At 32.4% G+C, this 6,884-nt stretch overlaps 1 protein-coding gene across 1 annotated transcript; it reads left to right on the top strand.

The window, feature by feature from the left end:
• Window positions 1–816: 816 nt before the first annotated feature.
• LOC125069980 (enhancer of split malpha protein-like) lies at window positions 817–1,619 on the top strand. The gene has a single exon (XM_047679631.1). The coding sequence runs from the start codon at window positions 870–872 to the stop codon at window positions 1,341–1,343; it is 474 nt and encodes a 157-aa protein (XP_047535587.1). The 5' UTR covers window positions 817–869; the 3' UTR covers window positions 1,344–1,619.
• The last annotated feature ends 5,265 nt before the right edge of the window (window positions 1,620–6,884 follow it).

The following is a 6,884-nucleotide window of genomic DNA, read 5'->3' as shown; positions in this document are numbered from 1 at the left end:
TCTCAGATGTTGAGAGCTTATAACAATTCCAAAAACCCAACAAAATAAATAAAATATAATTAGTATATTCATACATGTACATCTTAATGGGAGAAAGTTACTCACCATAAAATTGAGTAATCCAATATTAATATAGTTGCCAATGTAATACGTTTACCCTAATAAAGGGTGCATCGTTGTATCGCCAGTGCAGCGAGGGGTAGTCACCCTATGACTTCGTGACCCCTTCCATTGACCTTAGCCTCGCGCCATGGTAATGAAGTAACGGTATCATCACCGAGGACGCGTGTTCAGCACGTGGACACTGAAGGACACTTACAGAACTGTTGTTATAAAACTATAGTTATTTATTTACAATGTTGTATAACAAGTGGCACTTCTTGTATGCGATATAAAGATACCTATATCAGGTTTACAAATTATATTTAAAACCTGCCTTTTTTTTATTTTATAACAAAAAAAATTTTTAATTATTTAAATTACATACAACAGACGAAGTAATATAGATGCCAATGTTATCTGTAAATGTACATAAAATCAATTAGAATTAAGTCTGAATTTAATAAACGACTACGACTTAGCTATATACATAAAACGTTTAATCTTTAATCTTTTTCAGTAGCAACACTTGTCTATGTTTAACAATTCAAACAAATATGATAAGCACTTGATGTTTACGAAAAATATAATAGTATCGAATAAACCACTTTACACCCACACATGTAGAGGGGAGCTTTTCACGCATGCGCGGCTTTTGTATCGGGGGCGGCCGGACGGGTATAAATAGGCGCGCGGCCCGATCAGCCCTACATTCCCGCTTGTAAACTCACTAGCAACACACGCTCTCTTCTCAACGTTAACTTTCCAAAATGTCTTACTACGCGAATAACGAGTACATCATTGCAACAAACAACTCGATCAATGAAAACAAATATAACAGTGAAAAGATGAAAAACAGTGGCTTCAAGGCTTTGCTGAAGCCTATCATGAAAATCATTAAGAAAACGACCAAGCGCGCTCCCGCCAAAACCGTCGACACGTGCTACGAAGACGAACAGAACTCGTGCAACGAGGCGCTTGAGCGCAAGATATACAACGAGATGGACTCGTGCCAGTCTGCTGCCTTCTTGGTCAGCAACCAAGACAATTCCTATGACCTTGTGCCGATCTCCCGCGAAGATTTCTACATCCCAGTTCACTTCGCTCGCACTGATGCCGGCACCTTCTTCTGGACAACTGTCTCCAAATCCGAAGCTGACTTCGCAACAACTGACTGCTACACCGAGTGCCAAACTGCTGAGCAACAGTACCCAGTCTTGCAAGACCGTTGGGTCCAAGCTTAAATGAAGAATCTAAACAACAATCAGTGTCTTCCGTGAAACCAGTGCTCGCTCCGTTGGTTTCGGCAACAGTCTGTGATGTTAGCTTTAATATAGTTCTATGGTGCCATATATGTAGGTTATGATAAAGATATCTCGCTCAATGGTCGTGATAACTCCAGGAAAGCTTTAATTGTATTTTCACTATAACTTGGTGTTGTGATATTTTGATAATGTATAAATTAAGGAATAAATATAGGGATCTTATGATTGTGATCATACTTAACTGAGCTTTAATTGTTTTAGGGATAGTAATTTATATATTTATACGTTTGTAACCAAGTCGATTGACTTTCGAAAATGTTGAAAATAAAATAATTATTGAAAAATATTACTCTCTTTCCTTAACCCAAACCCTTGATGAAACACAGACAAACAATACTAAATCAATTTTACTTTGTGTCTTCTGCTTGTTTAACGCTTTAAATTGTAATTTGAAACCAATAAGAATAACCATCTTTAACCGCTATAAAATATTAAGCGGCAACTCTGGAATCTGATGCAGTCAAAACTTGTCCGACGAGATATTAACGGGCGAGGCGATGGCGCGAGCCAACATACTTATCTTTGCTATGTATAATTCGACCCAACGCCAAGCCCAACGTTGGAGCGAACATAGATCATGTATACTTAGGCTTTCGTGGTGGTGCAAGTTTGCCTTTACATTGGTCAGACAAGTTGGAACAACATTTGTACCAATATAATGAGCTGACATAAGACTGGTCAGGCCATACTTGGCGGACAACATTTCGTGCGCACGCGCACGTGCAGGGCCCGAGGCGAATCTCGCTACTGGGTTTTAATGGTCGTCTTTTAGCCCGTGCTTTTCTTTTTGTTTCCATTTAGTTTAATAGCCGATTTAAAAGATTAACGACTTTAAAAAAAGTCAATCGGACCCGTATTGTATCAATTGAATTACTGTCACAGACATAATATTGCAATTCGTTAAAAATAAATAGTTATTAAATAAACTATACTTATAAAACACAAAAACTAGTTACAACACACTTAACAGTAGCTAAAGGAAAACAATTAAAACCTCATATCATACAAACCAGTAAAGCTTGTATCGCGTATGTAGAGTGATTAGCAATACATCAATATCAGCAAGCAATAAACAACATTAATTCAGAATCATCATTAAAAATCATTATTCATTAGCTAGAAAATACTATTCAGTTTTCGCATTCGGGTTAGGTATGACACTCTCAGAACCATAAACTGCAAGAAAAATATGCAAAAATCATCCCGTTAAGTAGCTTCGTAAGACAACTAGATCATGCAATTATATAATTTAGATTACTAGATCGTGCAATTATTTTTAAAGCATAACCAATATGATAACGTCATTCTCAAATAAATAGATGTATAATATCGATATCTCATATTAGTCATTAGCAAAATGATAACGGAATAAATTATATATTTTGATTATAATTAATAAAACCCATATCACGTTAGAGTATATAATACAAAAGATAATGAATTAACGTATACGTATAGTACCTACTTTAATAATAAGAAAATACAATGCCTCATAAAGTATGCAAATTCGCTATGATAATAGATAAACCTCTGTTTAAAAAATGGTTAGTCAAGTTAAAGTCATACTTGCAACGAAACGCCCAAAACAAACTGAACAAATCCCAACTCTTTAATGCTTTTAATTACGCTAATCAATCATTTACGCCACACCAAAAGGTTATTTTTTGGTTATTGTAACATAGAAGTAAGCATTTTATAGCACAATATGACCATAGTGTAAAATACTCGAAACTATCGTATTACCAAATTATTATTCTGCGATAATACGTAATCAAGCTATGGACCACTTTTTATTGTCACATAACTGACAATAAAAAGTGGTCCATAAAATAAATCATGCAAAATTACAAAACAGCACTGGAAAAGCTAGACGGGGTACAAGACAAGCACGTACTTTGTAAAAAGCAACCCCGGCACGTCCCAACATGTTTCAACCTGTTGCGAAGTTCACCTCAAGACAAGTTAAAACTCGCTCACAACTTTTAAATGACAAAAAATAAATACTTTTGCACAATGCTTGAATAATCGCTTCTACTGTTATTTTACTATGGATTGATAACAATAAGCGTCTATTTATTGTACGCACGTGCAAATACAAAAGCTACTTTCTTATTCAAAATTTGGTGTAAATGAATCTTGACTTACAGAAAATAGTTCATTATAATTTATCTTTGGATTTTGTAGAAAAAGTATTGCGCATTGCCGGAGAAAATATTAGTTTAAAAAATATATGATCTGACTACAGTGATAACCAAATCCAAAACATCTTTAAAACGTGAGAAGCTGAAAACTAAAAATGACACGTTAATTTGCATACTAAATTATTATAGCTGCAACTTTTACTCGACTAAAGTTATTATGTAGATTTGTATCGCTAAAACTTGATATGCTAATCGTACGCTATTGATTATAAGTCGTCGCCAGATAATACCGCTAGGCGCCCAGTTGTCATAATCAGCGAAACGTGTATAGTATACGTAGATAGCGGAGTGGTCCGGTATAATAATACCATACGCGGCGCTCACGACGATGGATCCGTGAGAAATTTCGGCAGATGTACAATTCCTTGATGCGGTACGACGAGTGAGCGCGTATCTTTTTTTTCTTCGAGCTTAATAATATAGAGTCCGCTTCGGTATCGACGACGTTTTGGGTCTCGTTCGTGACTCATCGGCGTATTGTTACCTCATGCACGTGTTCGATGCATCGGACGCTCGGGTTAGAAAGGATTTTTTGCAACCCTTATTCTTAATTCCGCAACTCTTGCAAAATTTGGGTTAAATTTTTTTTTTCGATACTAATTTCGAATTCGGCGTGCTCTGTACACGTGCATTGAAATTGTTACATTGGAATGTTATGAAAAAATATTGAATATCAAAGCTTAATCATACACGTGCAAGTACTCATTTTAATTTTGTATATACTTGAACAGGATTTAATTACTTTGTATTCGTAATCTAAAGTTAATTAAAGATTACTGAGACGGTGAGCTAATTATTTTTCGATTACAATAAAATTGTAATAATGAATCTCTCGATCAAATGAATGATATAAAAAGCAATGAGAGTAACATCACACGCAGAAAACATTATGGATTGGAATCGAGGTTTCTTATTATCTTCTTTTAATGCAGTTTTTTTTTTGTTTTTTTTTAGAATTTTTTTTATGTTCTTAACGGCAGCGAGAGTACGAGGAACATTTCTAAAAAAAAAATTTATTAATAAATAGTTTTTTTTTAAATATTGCGTATACCTCTCATTCATTTTTTTTCTTAGTTGTTTATTCTGGAATAAATCTCTTTAAGGGATAATCATACCTTTTATACGTAGTTATCTTAAGACTTCTATATCCAATTTATTTCTGAACGCATAATAAAGTGTTAAATATAAACTTCAATTTAAGGCGTTTGCGAGATATGCTTGCATATAAATTAACTTTTCTGTTATTATATTCCTGTAATGTAAGTATTATCTTACATAAATATTGTTAGTGTCATACATATTTGCTATTTTATTACACGAGGTACTGAATAATATAATTACTAAAATGTTCGTGAGTTAATTAACATTTTCAATTGAAACATTTAACACACATCAATGACGTCATAGACTAATATTCTCTTTACGTCATTATTTCAAATTAATTATTAACTTTATTCATGATAAATAAATAAATGCGATATTTATATAATTAAATAATCTTCATAAAATAGAACCTTAAGTACAAATTTCTCATAATGCGAAAGGCTTATATGCTATTTGAGTGACTAAGTGAGTGAGAGCTACTAATTTCGACTAAGTAATTAAGTTTAAAACGTCAATTGTTATATCGTCAAAATAGGACATACAGTACTTTAGGTTATAATTTAAAAACATAAGAACAATTTAAATCTTATTTTTGATTCCAAGAGGATCAGTAAGAAGTTAAAGCTAGTGTTTGTTATAGTCAAAATATATCTTTAGATTTAAAATTATAATCTTTTGTTTCAAAAAATTTTTACGGACTTACATAAACGACGACTTGATAATAAATCTAGGTATCACTTGACATTTAACGTTGTTGCAATACTTAATTCATAATTAACACACAGGATAAATATTTAATTGATCTTTAACCTTTGTAAAAGCTAAAAATCATTATCGTTATTTAAAGAATATTACTGGCTGAAAAATATTATACTGAAAAAAAAATTACAAGGTAAGGAAAGCGAGCATTGAAATAAAACAAATTGATAAGAATTTCATTCAAGATCACTCTTATCAATACTTCACACCTGAGCAATTGTTCTGTTGAGTTGATGAGATCATCGTGTGTATTCAGATGATAAATGCGATCAACGCAATGAGCTGGCACTATTATTATTAAGGCGACTTATTTTATTTTTTTTAATTTTCTTCACCGCGATCACTTTTGCGTGCGTTCCTTTATGATTTCCTTTTTGTATTATAAGGGTTGATAGTTTTTAATAGTCAATATTTATATATAATATGATTGCATTGTTAACATTGTATTTAATAACTACCTTAAGTAAGAAAAGTCTTAAACTTTACAAGCAATTTATACCATTCTTCAAAGAGTTCTTCAAAAACAATGCGTGTTAATTCCTAGAGTACTGCTGAAATGTGCTTCGACTATCGATGGCAGAGACTTTGAGCCTATTGATGACAAAGAATTATTTCTTATTTTAGAAAATTAATCACGAATTTATTAACTGCTTTTAGTAAGTAGTAAACTGTTTTGTTAAGACCAAAAAAAGATAATTATTATTCATTATGATTGATTCAGCCTTATCGTTTTTTCTTCCTGAAGAGATAAATATACTAAAAATAAAGAATAACGAAAATATTTCATTATAATTAACACCGAAAATTTAATGTTGGTTCATTTTTTTTTAAATGTAGCGTTTGACTCCTTAATTAAACTAAACAAACGTCGTGACTCATGCTTTCGGCTGTTCATAATATATTTACATTGAACAATTGAAAAAATTCAATATTATTTGCCTCGGGCTACATCATCGTGTATTTACGACATGTTATAGTGAATTGTGACGATTTTTTTATTTTTATGAGAGTCATAAGGAAAATCACAAATTTAAGAAAATAGATAGTGTATCTTTCCAATTTTATCATCTTAGGTTAAAATAGAAGATCGTTGACTTCCGTTGATTTATTTATGTATATTCATCGAAGCGTTAATAACACTAAATGTTTACTGCACTTATACACAAATCACAATTACAATATAGCATAATTCTGAATTGCTCTAGCACTATTGTAATTTTATAAGCATTTTTCTATAGTAAGCACCAAACACTTATCACTTTAACCACTAAAACTATGAATTATATGAAATTATCTTCTGCACTTTCTTAAATCAATAATTTTATTTCCACGAAACATGTACCGTTACTTCCTGTTAGAGATCACAAAAATAACTGAACCACTAACGGTATGAAGC

This window comes from Vanessa atalanta, chromosome 16, assembly GCF_905147765.1.
Source record: "Vanessa atalanta chromosome 16, ilVanAtal1.2, whole genome shotgun sequence".
In the NCBI taxonomy this organism is placed as follows: Eukaryota; Metazoa; Arthropoda; class Insecta; order Lepidoptera; family Nymphalidae; genus Vanessa; species Vanessa atalanta.
The sequence above is the reverse complement of the archived record's forward strand: the minus strand, read 5'-3'. Positions and strand labels throughout refer to the sequence as shown.

Bases quoted from the DNA above. Each gene is read 5' to 3' on its own strand.
- LOC125069980 (XM_047679631.1), top strand. From the start codon at position 870: ATGTCTTACTACGCGAATAACGAGTACATCATTGCAACAAACAACTCG.